The sequence below is a fragment of the Suillus fuscotomentosus genome (assembly GCF_016647785.1).
Source record: "Suillus fuscotomentosus strain FC203 chromosome Unknown F5891scaffold_56, whole genome shotgun sequence".
Classification (NCBI taxonomy): Eukaryota; Fungi; Basidiomycota; class Agaricomycetes; order Boletales; family Suillaceae; genus Suillus; species Suillus fuscotomentosus.
This window is the reverse complement of record NW_024539568.1, coordinates 137,441-155,923: the sequence shown is the minus strand read 5'-3', so window position 1 is coordinate 155,923 and position 18,483 is coordinate 137,441. Positions and strand designations below refer to the sequence as shown.

General features: G+C 47.9%; 6 protein-coding genes and 1 non-coding gene across 7 annotated transcripts; 3 read left to right on the top strand and 4 right to left on the bottom strand.

Annotated features, from left to right (window-relative positions):
- Positions 1–366: 366 nt before the first annotated feature.
- On the top strand, positions 367–2,698 carry F5891DRAFT_599741 (Bestrophin, RFP-TM, chloride channel-domain-containing protein). The gene is made up of 12 exons (XM_041372423.1): positions 367–726; positions 783–922; positions 976–1,619; positions 1,673–1,727; positions 1,781–1,862; positions 1,910–1,958; positions 2,013–2,069; positions 2,158–2,203; positions 2,258–2,266; positions 2,337–2,356; positions 2,429–2,459; positions 2,509–2,698. The coding sequence occupies exons 1-12, from the start codon at positions 509–511 to the stop codon at positions 2,679–2,681; spliced, it is 1,524 nt and encodes a 507-aa protein (XP_041221926.1). The 5' UTR covers positions 367–508; the 3' UTR covers positions 2,682–2,698.
- An 841-nt stretch (positions 2,699–3,539) lies between these two features.
- Positions 3,540–3,611, top strand: F5891DRAFT_t99. The gene has a single exon. It is a non-coding gene; the product is annotated as a tRNA-Met (tRNA).
- A 399-nt stretch (positions 3,612–4,010) lies between these two features.
- Positions 4,011–6,348, top strand: F5891DRAFT_1054417 (uncharacterized protein). Its single transcript, XM_041362619.1, has 6 exons — positions 4,011–4,248; positions 4,314–4,419; positions 4,476–4,575; positions 4,678–4,978; positions 5,032–5,142; positions 5,195–6,348. The coding sequence occupies exons 1-6, from the start codon at positions 4,195–4,197 to the stop codon at positions 5,972–5,974; spliced, it is 1,452 nt and encodes a 483-aa protein (XP_041221925.1). The 5' UTR covers positions 4,011–4,194; the 3' UTR covers positions 5,975–6,348.
- A 544-nt stretch (positions 6,349–6,892) lies between these two features.
- F5891DRAFT_1130308 (uncharacterized protein) lies at positions 6,893–7,650 on the bottom strand (the record flags this gene model as incomplete). Its single annotated transcript, XM_041364507.1, has 5 exons — positions 6,893–7,007; positions 7,065–7,281; positions 7,333–7,384; positions 7,437–7,509; positions 7,562–7,650. The coding sequence occupies 5 exons, from the start codon at positions 7,648–7,650 to the stop codon at positions 6,893–6,895; spliced, it is 546 nt and encodes a 181-aa protein (XP_041221924.1).
- A 1,650-nt stretch (positions 7,651–9,300) lies between these two features.
- Positions 9,301–10,072, bottom strand: F5891DRAFT_599449 (uncharacterized protein). Its single transcript, XM_041372422.1, has one exon. It carries the CDS (start codon positions 9,954–9,956, stop codon positions 9,441–9,443), a length of 516 nt encoding a protein of 171 aa, XP_041221923.1. The 5' UTR covers positions 9,957–10,072; the 3' UTR covers positions 9,301–9,440.
- Positions 10,073–10,785: 713 nt separating this feature from the next.
- F5891DRAFT_1280724 (Alpha/Beta hydrolase protein) lies at positions 10,786–11,711 on the bottom strand (the record flags this gene model as incomplete). The annotated part of the gene is made up of 3 exons (XM_041370432.1): positions 10,786–11,050; positions 11,110–11,513; positions 11,573–11,711. 3 exons carry the CDS (start codon positions 11,709–11,711, stop codon positions 10,826–10,828), a joined length of 768 nt encoding a protein of 255 aa, XP_041221922.1. The 3' UTR covers positions 10,786–10,825.
- A 2,711-nt stretch (positions 11,712–14,422) lies between these two features.
- On the bottom strand, positions 14,423–15,370 carry F5891DRAFT_1247312 (Alpha/Beta hydrolase protein; the record flags this gene model as incomplete). Its single annotated transcript, XM_041369832.1, has 3 exons — positions 14,423–14,712; positions 14,778–15,141; positions 15,225–15,370. 3 exons carry the CDS (start codon positions 15,368–15,370, stop codon positions 14,464–14,466), a joined length of 759 nt encoding a protein of 252 aa, XP_041221921.1. The 3' UTR covers positions 14,423–14,463.
- Positions 15,371–18,483: the final 3,113 nt, after the last annotated feature.

Here is an 18,483-nt window from a genome sequence, read left to right as displayed (position 1 = left end):
CTATTGTTCTCTTTGTTGATGCGGAATGGTCATCTTGTTCAGATAAGATTATGCACGCTCTGGACAGTACTGGCTTAAGCTGATTATAAGGTCCTAGTACTAATACCTCAAAAAGGTCTTGATTGCAGGCAGAAATATTTTCCCAGCTGCACGCGCCTAACGACCACCCCATCCCCCATCTGTGTAAATTTTGTACTTAGTATTTGCATCAAAGCTCACCGAGTTCCCAACGTAAGTATTTTTGTCCGTTGTCCATAAAGATGGCCACCAGTGGTGAGAAAGTTATATTGTTTTTATATACTGTTGCATGACAATTACTTGCAGAACATGTCCAAATTTTCGTCGCTAAAATCAAATATTATGATAAAAAGTGATGTACAGGCCCCGTAATCACCGTAATCCACCCTGAAGCTTGGAGGCCCGTCGATACCGGGCTCCCCGATGCGATGCCGCTTCTCATTCTTGTTTCACTCCTCCCATCGTGGGTGTGGTGTACTGACAGGTTCTCATGTCCTTCAATTACCAGGGCGCTCAGATTCATCATTCAAGTTCTTCGGATGCACTAGGACCGTCTAATACCTGGTCTTTGTTTGGGAATGCGTTGTTGGCCATAGCCCTCTTCAGATGCTGGCACATCCTAATCTTCTTTGGTGCTTGGTCGACTGCTATCTGTGTGATCAACTATAACGGCCATAACTTAGCATTGCAGCCAACTCTTATCACCGTGTATGTCTCACTCCTCATACTCGGAGATGCCAGGGTCATTTACAGCTCTTGTCTAGATTTGGTACTGTCCTTGGTTTTGTCATTTCCTACAGGACTACTTCCAGTTTCGAACGTTACAATGAGGGACGAAGGCTTTGGTCACAGATTGTGCTTGGAAGCCGTACCTTTGCTCGCACCGTGTGGCTACACGTACCAGGTACACATTGGCCTCGTGGCTATCTTCGATGATGGTTGATCTCCCGCTTATAGACAACGCGTATCCGAGTGCTCAGGCACTCACAGACCAGCAGAAGGAGGAATACAAAGCGAAGACTCTGATCGAGAAGACATCCGTCGTAAACCTGCTCGAAGCATTCGCCGTCGCCGTTAAGCATTATTTGCGTGGCGAAGACGGCATCTACTATGAGGATCTGTATTACTTGGTTAAATTCCTTCCTAAGTATCCGTTTCCGCCGACAATCCCTTCGTCCGTCGATCTCGATCGAACAAGTCTCACGAGTGATGGTGTTCCTGCATCACCACATTCGGGGCACTTCCATGGATCACTCACGAGGAGAACACCGGCTCCGGGTGAACTTCCGCTTCCGACTACCGCTCCTACACCTTCGCTCCGGGATGCGACTTTTGCGACGGAAAAGACACTCCACACCGACAGGCGTCCCCAAAGAGGCGTCAAATTTTCTACGGCCCCCGTTGACCTATTCCCTGCTATGAATCCTCCCAAGTACTCGCTGCTAGATTTCTTCCCATTCTCGTTACTGGTCCGGATGCTGACTAAGGATGGGCTGCGTAAGAACGGGGATATTGTGAAAGGAAGAAGGGCGGCGAGACGGAGAGCCACGATGCGCAGTCAACATTTGTCCAACATTCCTCTAGAAATCTCGTTGTATTTGGTTGGTATTTTCCATAACGTTCTGTATTTCAAGATCTGAATCTGGTACCTTAGGGTTCTTACGTCTCTGCCCTGCAATCTCGCAAGGTTGTCGATGCACCAACTACCAGTCCGTTCACCGCTGTCCCCAAATGTACAGACTTCTTATTATTGAACCCGCAGCTGTTTTACTCGCTACAATTACCCAGCTTGTAGATGCTCTAACTGGTCTGGAAAGGATCCTCACTACCCCAATACCATTTTCGTAAGCCCTGACATCATGGCTCTCGCGGGGAACTCATTTTAGCATAGATATTCCATTCATTTGTGGCTAGTCACTGTTGTATATTGTTTGGCTTTGGTACGGAGGATCTGTCCTCTCCCATGCAGCAGCCATTGACCTCCACAATTATAGCCATTCCAGATCTGGTTAACATTGAAATGGGTCACGATCCCTGCCACTGTTCTCGCGGTAAGTCCTGATAGGATCATTGCCATCACATCGCACGCCTGCCCGGAGTCGCATCTCCCTATCGTTCAACGCTTATCTTATAAAATAGAGTTTTATCTTCTTTGGCTTCCTCGTTGCCGGCGAGGAGATCGAAAGTGCGTGATGTAATTTCATCACTTTGTATCATCCGACACAACGTACCTTCCCAGATCCCTTTGGTAAGTTCTGTTCCATGATAACGGGGCCCGTGTCCGGCATACTCAATATCGATGCGCCTAATCCACCCAGGATATGACAAAAATGATCTGGTACGTGCTGTCCGGTCAATCGCTGCCTCGGACATGCTCAGGTAATTTGATATTGACAAACTTTAATTTCAGAACATGGATCACTTCGTACAGAACATAATACGTAAGAACGCTTGCACTCGCGCAGGACCGCCACTGACACCCCCATGCAGGCAAGGAACTTCGCGCTATCATGGCGATGCCTGCACCTGACCCTAGTGTGTGGGCGTTCTCCGAGGAGAACGACCTCCTTTTCGCAAGTTCGGATACAGAGGAACGCGTGTCACCCTCGGAGTGGGTGCAACGGGGTGTACCAAAGATACGAAATGCGCTTAGAGTGCAATGATTTGGGCATCTCGTGGCTTGTGAAAAGGGGGTACGTATGCGCAAGTCCTAGGCTTCCATACATGCGGCTCATGCATTGCTTGCTTTTGTGCCTCGCCTATGTGCCTTTCTCTTTGCTGTGTTTAATGTCGTCGAACCGTTCATAGATTTTCATTGGACATGAATATTCCAACACAAATGATTTATTTCAAAACTTGCCGCATGTGTTGTTCCTGCTGCTCCGCATCTGCTATTGATGCTATTCGCTCTTTGTTCGTCCGATTTAGCACCACTGCCATCGTGCTGGATGACTTGGATTGAGGGTTTTGTGCTGTGCCGTGCGAATGAGAAGTTTTGCAAAGGTTTGAAGTGCTGTAACATGGCTCAAGCTGCCCGTATCTCTCAATTGCGTTATCTAGTCTAGCTTGATAGAAGTTCCTTGCGGTGAAGAACAAGAATAGCTTTATTAGTTATAGTAGCAATTGAGCGCTCCGTCAATGCAGTGTTTTGGTGCTGTTATAATGCAATTGATAGCGATTCCTCCATTTCAATTGTTCTATACTTCTGGAGCTGTGCGTATCTAACTCGCCGCCGCCGATTACATCGCCTATCTTCGAGATAGCTGTATATCGAGTTCAACTGCAAGTCGTAAGATAACGTGTGTCCAGGCCAGGACAAGGTTTGTGAATTGCATATTGGAAGTGCGGGAGAAGAGTGAATTTGTGGTATTACATGCAACAATGATTCAGAAATCTGATGTATGTATATGGGTGTTTCGAAAGTTCTACTCGTGATTAATTCAGGGAGGTTGCCGCGTTGAACTCGGAACTATAGATATGCCCAGACCATCGATTAGGCCATTGCTGGCTATGAAACAGACAGCAGCATGACGCAGTGGAAGCGTGCAGGGCTCATAACCCTGAGGTCACTGGATCGAAACCAGTTGCTGCTAAAGATATATTTGTTTTTGTTACGGGCGTTGTTGTGGTTTGTTAGCATCCAAAGCTGCCGACAAACAAGGCACAACCACATGATTCCCATTGTAGTCCAGAAAACTTTGTTCAGCACATGGTTTCATCGTCTGTCGTGCATATCGTTTGCCGTATGCTAGATTTGGATAGCCTGGAGTCCGGCTGGCCTTTGGATCATGTGCCATACAAGCCTATTAGGTCCTTATGCAATAAAGTTCCGCGGTCGCTATTTTGGTGCGGGTCGGAAGGAATGCCGATTCGAGCCAGATATGGATGTCTACTACTTGTTGGCAGATCAACCCCAGGATATAGCTTATATAGACTTGTAACTCTACAGAGAGGGATGACCGATTAAGGCACTTCAGCACTTTGTAAGGACTGTCGGCGTTGTAGCCTTTGTTGCGCAGTAGTGAGCGCCCAGTCGCTGGACCCTTTGGGAACAAATTTTTGGCGGACGTTGAAATTTCGTGGCACATATGCGAGACTATTGCGCCAATCTGTGAACATCGTGTTCCCTTGTCTCTGTTCTGTCATGAGCTTGTATTAGTCCTTGTAAATCCTATCATGTCTTGTACCTCGGATTCCAGCTCTCCATCACCAGCAAGTTCCCCAAATTCCGTGAGTCAATCGTCATTCCACGTTATGCTGTCTCCACGAGGCAAAACTCACTCAAATGCTACCAGAATGATCGCTCAAACCTGAGTCTACTTTCCCTCTCTGTTGCTGCCGCGAGTGCTTCGCCAATATCCGTATCAAAGTCTGTGGACATAATTGTCCAACCATTGCATGGTACGATGATGTGGGATGTTGCGGTGCAAAGTATTTACCAATCTTTGTCACGGTAGTATCTGGGACCAACTTTGGTCCCAAGCACCGCCGCCTGTCGTCAACTGGCAAGACCAGAAGGAGACTGAGTGATGCGCGAGATGCAGCTACACGACCTTTGTAAGTTCTACATTTGGCTTCCCCATATCCTATAGTTCTTCTCCCCCACCTTATGTGCTGTCGTTGCTTTAATCCGAATTTCATCACAAATTTGGCATCTAGACCAGCGTCCCTACAGAGCACGGCTTTATCCTCACTTGCCACCCTGTCTCTTTCCTCTTCGCCTCCGAGCAGTAATATCCATCACGGCACTTCCCTGAACGCGGTATCCCGAAGTATCCTTGATGTACCTGATCACATTACTGTGGTGCAGGGGTCTGATGCTGCACTACAAGGCGGGAGCTTTGACGACAATGAATTGTCGGCATCGCTTCCTACTCATAGCAGTCTGGGTACGAGCGGCGGTATCGCAAAGAACGGAAAGAAGCGCGGCACGATATTTACGTGCGAGAGCTGCTCGAAGGTAGCTTTTTCGTGCCTTGAACTGTTCAAGTAGAAATTGACCACGAGCCTCAGGTCTACCGGCATCCTTCTTGTCTCATCAAACATCGGTGGGAACATACACCCCAATGGCGTGAAGCCTCCAAGTTTGTACTTAGCAAACATCAGCAAGTCCAATTGTTGGAGGTCATTACTCCTGGCTTGACAGCTGACAAAGGTGCTGACGAAATTTTCCTAGGCTGCCGCCATATTGTCGCATCTTTCACCCTCGTCTACAACCGGGACATCACTTCCCGAAGATCGCTCCCTTTGGCCTACCTTTCTCTCTGGCGGCATAGTCCCGCCTCCCGCTCCCGGGAGCGCACACGAAGGATCTAGCCCTTCGTCTCCTTCGAAACCGATATCCAGCTCTGTTCCGGCGACTTCCGCCCTCAGCAGCTCGGGCCGCGCAGGCTCAACCGGACCACGTCTACACGACTACTCCATTTCCCAAGCCACCGGCCCAGGTGGCATCACACAGCTGCGTCCAGGCCTCCTGGGCGTACCTACCACCCCGAACTCGCGTGCGCCAAGCTCCCCAGTGCCAGTCCCTGCCGCTCCTACAGATGCCGACGCAAGGAACCTGTTGGCTCTTGGCTCTGTTAGCGTGCACTCAGAGTCTTGGGGCTCGCCAACCTCATCCTCGTTTTACGGCATTTCGTCACTCCCGTCCGCCTCTGCATCCCTTTCACGTTCGGGATGGTCCCACCCACGCTCGTCTGTGCGTTCGATGTCTGCTTCTTCTCACTCAAGCGACGACGGCGAGCTTGCCGAAGTTGATGACATCGCAACTGCGAATATGCACATCCACGGGCGGGTGAGCGGCACACGGTTCAGGTGGAAATCCGAGGAAGAGGATGCTGTATTATCATTCAGCGTGCCTGAGGAGGTTGAGGAGGAGGGTATTGGCCCGGGCATGCTGCAGAAGAAGTCTCAAGAACAATGGGATGGTATGGAAATGGACATGGAGATGGATTGATTCCCTCCTGGTATAGGCTCACAAGAAGCAAGCCCTCGATCGACCGCGCGCATCAAACAAACACGCAAACGAAGTATTTCATTTTCTTAGCCTGGTTTCTCACAACAGCAACAGATGTCCACTCATCTGTACTTATTGAACACACCGCATACCTCACGCTCACCTTTCTGGCATTGGGCTGTTTCATCTTTCCTGTTGCCTGTTGTGTTGTTGTCATCGTCGCTGTCTCATACTTCTGAAATTGCGCCACTCGATCTTTTCGTTTTTGTTTTGTGACATATTAAGTGAGGCATCTCTCCGGACTTTTTATTTCTTTGGTGTATGTATAGTTATTGAATGTAACACAATGTGGAATGAAACGTGGAATATTATTATCCTTGTACACGCATGATCCTGTAGGATCCTTTCGTCCTCGGGGAGAACCCCAAATAAGCGAAGAATCTTCATGTACACTGGCGATTCCGTGGAATCCATTTGGCCGCATCTCGTCTCGCCACTGAGGATGCGAGAAAAGCTCGCATAAATAGCATGAGTACCTTTGAGCTAGAGCGGTGGCTTGACCCGTATGTATTATATCATACTGCATTCGCCTGTCGTTATGCTAATGATGCACGGGTGATCAGGAGCAAAACAACAAGGCCGCGATCGGGTGCTGGAGAGAGGACATTCCCCATCCAAAAGGACAAAGTGCGATCATCATCAGAGACGTGTGAAGGATAAATCCTCTTGATCGCAAGGGAGGGATCACCTGGCGTGACCCACGCGACGAACTCCGGACTGAATTACAGCAAAAAAACGCAAGCAATAAGCCAAGTCCATTCCAGAACAATAGATACCACAATCAGGCGTACATAAACCGATAGGTTATAACTGTAAATAAACCATCTTCGTCCCGGATCCGATAGTCTGGGGAATCCATCATTTCTGCTTTCCAGAAGCAGTCTTGGTTGCAGCGCGCTCTGCAACGTGGAGCGAGGCAGCGAGATCCTTCCCTAGTCTCACGACAATTAAACTAGGGACAACGATCCATAATCTACACCGAAAAGACCCGTTATGACCTGTCAAACTAATAAAAAACGAACACACGTACCCGTTGGGTATGATCCAGTATATGATTAGATCGGACACGGTGTTGTGTCCGATGGCACAGAAGCCGCAATAGTACTCCTGTGCCCAGTATAGAACTGTTTTAGACAACGTCATGCTCGCTGTTACAAACCCGATGAGGGGGGCAGGGGACCAGCCCGAGATATGTGCCAAGTACACGTATGCGAGACTCATGAATGTCTCGACGATATTGAGGAAAGCTAAAGGGGGGAGTCGGTGAGCCGGGGTAATTCAGCACCAAAGACACGCACATTGTGCGTTTGTGAACCCATTATTCTCCTCTAGAGCTTTAATACCATAAACCTGGTGAAGGCCGTCGATGACAGCACGTAATTTGCTAGGGAAGTGCACTCACATAATCAATATTCTGGTAAATTTCGTACGGTTTCCAGATCCAGTGGAGGTCTCCCCCAAGCATGGATCGTGGACTTGCATGATCCCGTTAAAGTGAGAGCATGAGACAAAGGTAAGGATACGTACCGCATGAAACAGTATCCCGCGTCCCAGAGGACGACAGGTGCAGTGAGGACAAACCAAAAGGTAATCCAGGCATGCGTTTTTACCGCCATTTTTGCAGAATCTGGGTGTATGTGGTGGTATATGAGAAGGTCTAAACTTGCAAGCCGTGGCCACGTCACCCGCCGGTATGTACTGACCGTGCGAACTTTCTTTTGTAGATGTTTGTGTGGGAGGGAGCTCTCCGTCGGACTGTTGACGATGATTGCCATGCACATGGGCAGGCAAAGGCTTCACTCTGCGCGGTGCAGGTGAAGGTTCATCATGATAATCAACGTCAACGTCTGTCTCTGTCTGGTCCTCCGATCCATCTGATAGTCGTGTTCGTTTACGACGCGGGCGACGACGGTTGTCGTCGCTTACGTTTTCCCATCGAGAAGAATGTGCTGCAGAAAATACAGGCGTAATCATCAGGAATTTGCGGAATGGTGAGAAGCTGTAAGGGATGCTGGTATTTGAAAGAGTATGAAAGGGAAGACGAACTCTTGTCTTTTGGAGTTTCTCGGCAGCGCACCTTCGAAACGTGTTGGTGATCGCCACTCGGTTGCAGGCTGTTTATGTCCATGAGGCGCTCATCGAGACAAGCGCAACTTTCATTCTCTGCGACCGTCTCTGCGAGAATAGATCGTGTAAGTCCCTTTCTTTTGTCTACGACGACCTTCAATTCTTATATCACCCTGACCATGGTAGCAGTGGAGCGATTTCTTTGTGAAAGCCCAAGAAATCACCACACTACCGGGCAAATATTGAGCACGTTGTCAGCGAGATAGGGGAGCGTCTGCCGCACACATCAGGTATCAGGGTTCATTTCAGTGCTTGCAGTCTTACTACGGGATCCCAGAATCATATCAGTGCAGTTGCCAGCAGGCTTCCCGCCGAAAGTGTGTGATTCTTTTGGAGGACTCTACAGCATTGCACTCTCGTCACTATTTGCACCCATGAAGCAGGTCGGACACATGCCTCTCAGATCTTAGCTTTGCCTCCAATTGACAATTGCCCATCCTCAAAACTATCTTCCTCATCGATGGTGTCAATGTATGGCTCATTCCATAATGCAATATACACCAATCTTTACTATTCCGATAAATTCATGCATACGGCCTGCGGCAGTATTTGTGCCCAAACACACTGTCGTCGCATCGCACATGGCTGGTCATGGCTCAGGCGTGGGGTGCAGCAGGCTGCTCTGTGTCCATGACAATATCTTCTGAGATCTCACTTTTGATGTCTACATCTTATAGAAGTACTTGGGCTGCTGCATATCTCATGATTGTTCACACTATGCCTACCCTGGTTTGAAGATGAAGTCAGCCGACACAGTTCTATCCACCATTTTTGGCTCATCGTACATGTTCCGTGAATCTTTGTTCGGGCGGCGTGGCATTTCAAAACGCCAGTGCGAAGTCACAAGCATCATGTTTGCGTCCTGCAGTATGGATAAAACATCTCGAGAGTGAAGATGCATGGATTTGGTGCATGCTTGATACCTTGGAATATAAAATCATCTTATGTAAATCTACCAAGCGGAGCATCAGCCGCATGCATATTCTAGGGGTAGCATGAAAACTGTGGGATAAATACCCAGACAAACAATGAGATCTTGACAAACGAGCGGTAGTCGAGTAAAGTCGTGGAAAACAGATCGGGACATAGGAACAACAAAAAGTACCTGCCAAGTTGATATCATGAGGCGACAGGCTGTGTGGAGGAACCAATGCGAAGGGGCGATAAGGGATGCACCAGAGAGTAAGGGAATAGCTGTCCCAACAACCATAGTCATAGCAATCTTCTTGAGCAGGGCGTTGTATTGCCGCCGGTGTCTGGGGGAGACGTGGCTGCGACATCAAGTGTGGCTACGCTGCAGAATCCGACTGAGCTGTGGTTGATGACTGACTAGTCTGAGCATCAGTGGTGCTCTCAGGGTGACGTGCAAGCCATCGCTTCTGTAGGTTCGGTCATGTATACAGGGAAACGAGGAACACCTAGTAGACTGCTTCCTTGTTTTTTTAATTCCGGCGGAAACTGTTACGGGCCTCGGTCCTGTGTGACGCCGAACAGACTGCGCTCGAGGTGTCGTTGCGTAATAAGCTCTCTTGCTATCTAGAAGCGCCGATGAGCGGTCAAGATGTTCCAGAAGCGGATAATGGGAAGGGGACACCGGGGACGATAAGAGGATCCAGATGGTGCCAAAAATGATATGGATGATTATCATCAACACTGCCTTTGCATGACAAAACACGAGGTTTACCTCGAAAAAGTTATCGTATGGCACTACCAACCAGTTCCCCTGTCTTCTTGTCTCAAATGCAAATTGTGTTTGAGTTGTCCGACGGTGAATATGCAAGAGTAGACACACCATTCTGTTTCGTCACCGCCTCCGCTTCTCCACTTTCTGCCCTTTGGAGTTCCGCTGGAAAACCACGAGAGTGATCATATTTGGCCGTAACGCACTGACCATCCAAGCATCTTGCATCATCTTTCAGTCCGTGTTTCGTTTCATCACTTCTCCCGCATGCAATCGTCTTGCCGTCCGGAGAAAGCACTAGTACACACCTTCCCCCCTTGCTTTTCCATGATTCCTGACAAGAGGTTATGTGTTGGAGTTCCACTTGCATCGTGTCGTCGTCGAAACCATTCCATTCACGATGTAGATGTTGTCGTGTAAGAAAACAAGTCTTGCCACGTCCTGCGAATTGGTGCTTCGAAATCAGATTTTGGGGGTTGAGCTCCTCTGAGTCGGTTGGCTACGTTGTAAGGGGTTCAGATTCGTCGGAAGACACACTGGCAGCTGGCTCCATGCCAGACATTGCAGGGTACCATTTGGGTTCAGAACTTAAGACTCCACGATGATCGGGATCGCAAGGATTCAGGAGTCATATATCATAGCTCGCTACTGTAAGGCTGTTGTCTGACACGGTTCATGATCAAATACGAGGGATAAAAGTTGACCAGAACTCACCGGTTTGTCTGCTGCCTTTATATAGTAGCAAGCCCGCAACGAGAGCATGACTTGGATGAAATCCTCGAGGTAGCGTTGATCGGTCATTCGAGTCGTATGTTCATGTACTGGTACGATGCTCGGACAGCTCGATCTCAATTTTTACATGCAGAAACATTGGGATGGGACGAACATTGAAGCTGAGCGCTACTTGAAATGTGTGCTTTTCTATTATGTAAATGTATAATGGCATGACATTTGCAACGTAAAAGTCTTTCAAGTTCATTGTCTTATCCTTCGACGTTTCTCAGCGCCTCTTCAACAATCACTTCCGGGAATTCAAACTGTACCCAGTGCGAGGTATTTGGAACAATCACTGCTCTGACGTCCTTGAATTTCGCAACAGTCTCCAGCTTCAAAGCACCATTACATCGCGGATCTGCGATCAAAACCGTCAATGCGGCAGCAGGAGGCCTGTCTGCGAACAAATGCGAGAATGACCATGGTACGTTGCCCTGTAGCAATTCAAACTATTAGTATCGCTGATTCAGGAGTGTTACTCGCAGACACTGACATCCATATGATCATCGTAGTTGGTTGCTCTGGCGATCTGGGTCCCCAACGATCTCCAAATGGCATCCTCTCTCGTCCATAGAGGATTCGATGCCATATAATCTTCTATTGTGGGGTTAGGTTTGACTCGGACATCGTTAGAAACCTTGGCCCTCCGAACCGCCATCTGGTCTGCAGTCAACTCCACGGATGAATCGACGAGAACTACTGAAGTAGGCCTGGTCTTGGGCAGGTACTTGAGAAGTGATAATACCACAGCCCCACCCATTGAGTGGCCAATGACTATGTCATACTCAGCAGCCTGAAGGTAGGGCAAGAGGTCGTCAGCCAATGTCTGGGCTCGAAAGTCGACTCCAGACATCCTGAGAGCATGTCCAAGAAGGTTAGGAGCAACGACCAAGTATCCTATGATATTATCATACATCGATAAGCGCTGTAAAAATACTTAAGCGCAGAAGATCCACCTTTGACTGCAAGCATCGATGCAACACGGTGGAACGTGTGCGAAGACGAATTTAACCCATGTATAAGGAGTGCTCTCTTACTTGCAATAGGGGATCCCCACTGACTTGCAGACGGGACTGTTGCCGATGCGTAGCCCATGGTGTTATGAATAACTATAAGGTACTCAGAAGTTCCCATGCTTCAAGCGTCAAGTTGTGTTTAATAATCAGCTGCAGTGTACAGGAATGGAATTTGAGCTTATGATGGACACCGCTCCAAGCATAGAACTATATGGTCGAAATAAAAGTGTACTACGGAACGCCTACATGAACAAATGCAATCTGCTGTGGAAGTGAAATCTTCTTCCGCAATGACTTCACAGTGGCATCGTGCAACGCTTACTAGGTATTACACCATCAGCCATGATACCAAAGCGAAAGCAAAAATATGACTTACTGTCGTGACGTGCCGCTCGGGCTGCACAATTTCCAACGGAGTACTGCTGGCAAGCATCGACAATTCTCTTCTTTGTAATCACAGAACGCTCTTATCTCCGATCTCTTATTCCAATCTCCCATTCATCGCTTCATCATTCGAATCTGCAATAACCCTGCCAGTGCAGCGACAAAGTTGAGAAGTTCAAGTTGATGCTCATTCTCGACGATACTTTCGATATGTACTCGGTCGATATCTTTCTCACTTACTCGTTGCTCCCTTATGTCTAGATAGTACCCCAATTCGCCTACTAATATCATCGGTAGGCTGGTGATCCTGCAACTGCCGCACAGCGAAGAAGTTGATACACATTCTTATTCTTGGCATGCGCTTCGACGAATCGGATACCTGGAATAGTAGTTATATATGGTCACAACTCGCTCTACACCCACGACAATTCCATGGCATACCCCGATGACCCTATACTTCCTCGGAGACAAAGAACAGCGTTGACGAAAGTAGTGAGCACCAAGAAGCAAAGACAACAGAAAGAGTAATGGTGAGTCTGCAGGTATGTCAACACAGTACTGAGTACTGTTCTGGATCTCCGTTCTTCTTCTTCAAACCTCATTCAATATTTGACCGTTATTTGAATCAGTTTCACTGAGGGTTACTACAAATATTTCCTGCCTATAATTCAACTGTTTTACGACCGAGTTTGAATATTTAGGTGAAATTTAACGTGGGAGGTTTTTCCTGATGAATGCTAATGCCAGGGAAGTTTGTCTATTGTGCGGGCTGGAGATCCTCACTGAGTATCCTTGCGTTTGTATTGATGATTAATACCCTCATCCCATCCAACGCTCGCTCAGTGAGGAGAACCACTCTCAAACTCTCACCGAGTCCTACACTACCTTTTGATGTCAATCACTGGGCAGTAATATTAATCTTCTCTGTCTTTATCTTTGTCACCCCCTTTTCTCACTCTCATCATAACGCGCGCTCCCGTATGACCTTGAACTTCGACTGCATACCAGAGAACGACATGTTTGTCAAGAATCACGTTTGGCAACGAAGTGGTGTCTCGTTGGCTCCATGACACAAAGAGAGATCCACACGCTAGTCCACAAGGCCAACGTTAGACGAACAGATTCAAGATTGTCTACGCAGTGCGTTCCATCTTCGTGCGGCCTCTCAATATTAATCATCAAGCAATGATCGCTCATTTTGACAATTTCTCAAACTCCAGCTTAGTGGACCACGAGCAAGACTAGGCACACTCGATTATTTTCAGATAAGTACAGACATCCATAAATTACTGTACTGGTTGTCTCCGAACTAGATATTGCACCTTGAAGTATGATACCAAAGCGAAAGCATAAACGTCACTATTGCGATGGCCTGCTTCGACTGTCAGCTCAATTTTCAAACTGCACGTAGATCATACGTCCATTCTGAGGCGCCGCGCACTGGTAAGTCATATGGTTGACTCCTGGTTGCACAGCGACCTGCTCATACTCACGCAAAATTCATCATCCATGTCAACGCAGAAATCTGCATCATTCGACTTTTCGGCAGCTGTCACCTCCACCCTTAGGCATGCAGATGAGTCATGTGGTTGAATTCTGGTTGTACAGCAACCTGCTCATACTCACAGGATCATCGAGACAAACCAAGCCTTTTGCAGCAATAATCAAAGTCTGGTACTTGGTAAGGTTGCCACTTGGTGTTTTATGCACTGACAAACACAGAGCTGTCAAAGCAATAACGACAGCGAGGAAGGATAAACACATTTTTTGTGTGAGGTAATATAGAATCTTCTGAGCGGGTCCTTGAATGACATCTCTGAGGACGGGGGAACACTGTAGGACGATGGCCAACTTTTATATGCTGCATACACTTGTGGACACGATTCTGATCAATTGTTATCGCTGTCAGATCGCACAAATTTTGGCAGAACCTGCAGGAGCGTATTCATTTGATTACGGTCATTGTACCATAACCTGCCGGGGAGCATCAACAATTCTCTTCTCCATAACCACAGTAAATCATCTGTCTCTTATCGCAATATCTCACTCGTCGCTTCATCATTTGAAGCTGCATTGACCCTGCCAGCGCAGCTACAAAGTTGATAATTCTCGTCGATTCTCATGCCGTTTTTCTCACTTGCTCACTGCTCCCTTGTATGGTATATTTTTGGTTACACTTCTACTTGCCGCGAAGCCGCACAGATTCTCAATGTCCGACAATCAGTGCATTTATTCGATTTTATTTTATATATACCAGGTATTGTTGTTCGTAAGTGCATCTAGGTTTGGTTGCTAAATTCAATCATGCCAGCACCAATTTGCAGCGGCGCGGGACCGCCATTACGATAAAATTAAGGTTGCAAGAGCTGGTAGCGAACATGATCTTCTTCCGCTGACGTGGGAGCCGAGGAATGGAATGGCACGATATTCCGGGAAGGTAAACGTTCTTACGGGCCATCGCCTCGCTCTTCGCCGATATTCCTTAGCGCCTCTTCAACGATCACTTCCGGAAATTCATGATGTATCCAGTGCGAGACATTCGGAACAATCACTACTCTGACCTCCTTGAATTTTGCGACAGCCTCCAGCTTCAAAGCACCATTAGCCTGAGATTGCGGATCTGCGATCAGAATCGTCAATTTGGCAGCAGCAGGCCTGTCTGCGAACAAATGCGAGAACGACCATGGCATGTTACCCTGTAGCAATCCAAAGTATCAGTATCGTTGATTCCGAGTCAGGAGTGTTATTCGCAAACACTGACATCCATGTGATCATCGTAGTTGGTCGCTCTACCAATCTGGATCCCCAACGATCTCCAAATAGCATCCTCTCTTGTCCATAGAGGATTCGATGCCACGTAATCTTCTACTGTGGGGTTAGGTCTGGCTCGGACATCGTTAGGTACCTTGGGTTTCCGAACTACTGCCATCTGCTCCGCACTTAACTCCACGGATGTATCGATGAGAACCACTGAGACGGGCCTGGTTCTCGGCAGGTACTTCAGAAGCGATAATACTACGAGTCCGCCTATTGAGTGGCCGATGACTATATCATACTCAGCAGCCTGAAGGTAGGGCAAGAGGTCGTCAGCCAATGTCTGGACTCGAAAATCAACTCCAGGCCTCCTGAGAGCATGTCCAAGAAGGTTAGGAGCAACGACCAAGTATCCTATGATATTATCATGCATTGATAAGCGCTGTAAAAATACTCAAGCGAAGAAGACCCGCCTTTGGCCGCAAGCATCGATGCAACACGGTGGAACGTGTGCGAAGACGAATTTCCACCATGTACGAGAAGTGCTCTCTTGCTCGCAATAGGGGATCCCCACTGACTTGCCGACGGAACAGTGGTCATGGTGTATGGAATAACTATAAGGTACTCAAAAGTTCCCATGCTTCAAGCGTTTACATAATAATAATCAGTGCACAGGAATAGAAATTGAGCTTATGATGGATGCCGCTCCGACAAGGCCATGAAACTACACGGTCGGAATAAAGACATACCACGGATAAGAATATAAAATCTAGATTCCGCAACCGAGATCGGATGGCGAATGGACCGTCGCGCATTGCAAAGGAAGACTCGAACGTTTGTTTTCGATCCGGTGTTCCGTGGCAGGCGACTTGCAAGGTGGAACTACTGATTTCGACTAAACACATCGGATGCCCCCTGGACTGTCGCGTTGCTGTTGTAAATTGGATGAGACGGGTGCCACCTGCGTGGACTCACTTCTAGAGTCTCGGTTCTTTATCGCTTGGAGATCTATGCCACGTGTCGAGCGGACGGTATCCTTGTCTTTTGATAGACTTGCCATGACCACTGATATTGCGTTCTGTTACAGTAATCACTGGCATTGCACTCCGCTTTTTCTCTTGGTGTCGTCCACGCGGTCCCAGAGCCGAGGGTCCCAGGCTCACTCGGCCAACACAGCGCTTAAATGTTGAATTCGTGACTGCAAGACAAAGTTAGCACGGAAGATAATTCATTTAGAGAGAGTGGAGGCTTTAATAAAATAGCTCATGGTCCATATTGATGTCGTCATGGTACGCATAGGGGCACCGCATATTTTTGTCGTGTCCTCGTGTGCTGCATCAATGTTCATTAATATCATCAATCAGTGCCTCAGGCCAACGATGTCAGATGACACAGCTACTGGTTGCGGTCACTGGTTTTGTGGTGGTTGCCCGTGTTTGGCGCATGAAATAACCTGACAGGGGGCGCAGCTTTTTGTCAAAGTGAGGCTAGCTGTACCTTGAACTGCGCTGTAGATCCTTGGTCCTACAATCTCGGAGTTCTGATGATCCATGAGCTTAATTTGCCCGTGGCCGGAGGCAGCGCGTCATCCTGAGTGGTTGATTTTGAATATCGAAAGCTGATCGTTTCTCATGCATATTTAAGTTGGGACAGAGGTGCCTTAGAGTCAGCGGGAGTGATGAGAATCGGCATTGATCAAATTTGATCCAATATCTGGGAAGGTTACAAGCTATCTGTAGACCGCCGTTGTACAATTGCCAGGTTAATACGACTCCTCGTACAACCGTGGTACAAGAGCGTCCGTCCCTGTCGCCTACCACCTAAGAGTACACAGATTACTCCGTAGTAACCCACACCACAATTAGCCCGCCCTTTTCTATGAATAACGCAAAATGTCCAGATCGATTAATAGTACTGCAAAACGAGACCAAGATTTTAAGATGAGTTTCTGTAAGACTAGATTCAAGGGAGAGACAACGATAAGTGAGTGGGAGGCGAACGATACGAATCATACGATGAACTAACTCACAGATTGAATACGGGAAAAACAAAGGAGAGTGATGAATTGGGTAGATGTATACAAGGTCTTTCCCGTTCATCACTGTGGTATTGAGTGTTTACCAGTCTGGAGGAGTCTGTCGGGCAAGATGATGGTGATCCACCTCCCGTTTCCAGTCTGCAGTTTGCTGGGGAGCTCGCCTCCAGTCTGGAGGAGTAGGCTTTGGGTCGATAGGGTAAATGAACGCACATAGAAGATGAGGATCACAGATTACATACCATTGGATTTCTTGCTACCAAACCAGTTTCCACCGGCTGTGCGGAGGACAGATTAGTACCGAATAATAAATTTCTCATACAAGCAGATAGACTAACCATGGGTGTAGCCAACACGGTACAAGCAGAGGCGAGGACAAAGAAGAGTGGTGAGAGCTTCATGAGAGCTTGAATAAAGTTCGGGGGGCGGATATGATCAGTATTCTGTAAAAAGTGTTGGTTTATTTATGCAGCTTAAATGGGATTTCGGGCCCAGAGACAATGACTGAAAGTTCACATGCCATGAGTAGCTCCGTGCCTGACAGTGCTATCACACTTGGTCAATTATTCAATCCCGGGTCTCAGGATCACGCGCCGTGCCACCTAGCAAATTCATACGCGTGGCAGGCTGTGGCAGAAGTTCACAAGGTAAGGTAAGTCTACGGTCTACGGTCTTGGTTATTTGGAGGTAAACCGAACTATGCTCAGAGCCCTCCGAATCAATTAGCTAATTCTACCGCGGCAGGAACAATCCTTGTATGTACTATGTACCTGGTTAACGATATCGCCTATTGCTCCCTTGCCCTTTCCCAACCCACCTTCGAAGCTCTTCCATGCTCATTCCACCTGTTTCCAACAGACTCAAATTTCACATATGAAGTTGCCTGGTTGCTTCTCTCGTTGCCTTTAACACCTGTGCCTTACAAGCCAAGCACTGGGTACTTTGAGGCGCTTTTTTCACGCCACCATCACGACGTGTGTTCCTCGTGGTCAGGCTGAAAGCCATGAGTTGGACGCAAACCGCCTAAAATTTCTTGCGCGCGGACCGTGCTGCACAGCGGCTCCGTCGATATTCAATACCTAAGGCCTAAAGGCTAGAATTTCACTATGCCGATCTGCACACCTGGCAGGACAAGCATGCACTGCCACTGCAATACGCGCGCGCCCACGCATGCCCGAATTCACAGCTCTAGTAGCTCTTCGTATTCTCCGTTGCTTCATTTCATGCTGTTCAAGTTGGCATAATCGCCGCCGCCCTCTGCAGACCAGGTCCCACACCCCGGGATAGTCGGCGAGTCAAACCTGTGGCGCGATACAATTAAGCCTGCAGGAACCCAGGATCCAGGTACATACCACAATATTAAGTAGAACAACATTTCAAGGAACTGATATCTCGCTTAGATTTTAGATGGAACATGCACATTATTACTCGCGCTTGGCGCTCTTTCCCTGGACCGGCTATTGTCACAACTTGCAACGTAGGGGGGAAACATTAATATTCCAGACACGTATGAAATATACATGTCTACCGGTCTCACCTGGTCTCACTCCACCAAATATTGACCTTGTGTGCCTTGCTTAATGCCTGACGGAGCCGGATCTCAGTGAATCGAGTCCCATATACATTATTCCCAGGTTCGTGGATGGTCAACACAGTGTTCGCGTCGTTTCTCCGGGCA